Source organism: Penaeus monodon, chromosome 30, assembly GCF_015228065.2.
Source record: "Penaeus monodon isolate SGIC_2016 chromosome 30, NSTDA_Pmon_1, whole genome shotgun sequence".
NCBI lineage: Eukaryota > Metazoa > Arthropoda > Malacostraca > Decapoda > Penaeidae > Penaeus > Penaeus monodon.
The window spans coordinates 17,235,127-17,235,519 of record NC_051415.1 but is presented as its reverse complement, the minus strand read 5'-3'; the positions used below and the strand labels follow the sequence as shown (position 1 = coordinate 17,235,519).

General features: G+C 45.0%; 1 protein-coding gene across 1 annotated transcript in view; it reads left to right on the top strand.

The window, feature by feature from the left end:
• The window catches only part of LOC119592569, a gene marked incomplete at its 3' end in the record, with an annotated part of 18,718 nt that overhangs the window by 17,022 nt on the left and 1,303 nt on the right, over positions 1-393 (top strand). Inside the window, 2 exon segments of the mRNA XM_037941446.1 lie at positions 85-151; positions 285-346. Of these exon segments, the coding sequence (XP_037797374.1) occupies positions 85-151; positions 285-346 (129 nt within the window).

Below are 393 nucleotides of genomic sequence, written 5' to 3'. Positions count from 1 at the left end.
ACACCACATTACCACCTCTGCCATCCTTCTCCATTCTCAACATCAGCGTCGCGATTCTTATCCCTACACTTATCGCATCCGCAGAAACATTAACAAAACCCACAAAGCGCTGACGAGGCACATCAACGTACCGTCTGTCTTGACCGAAGAGGTGAGTTATTTCACTCGAACGAAGAGGGAGAAGAAGAAAAGAAAAGGAAATAAGAAAATAGCTGTATTAAAAATCAAAAGTAACTGCAGATATGAAACCATTGTTGGGTGTTTAAATTTCGCGGTCGTTTCAGGGCGATGGCGCAGCACAGAAAGACCTACACGGCAGCTGCGGTGACCTCGAAACGCCTCACATGTGAGCCACACGACCTTATAGTAGTCATATACATCTGTGTGTATCTA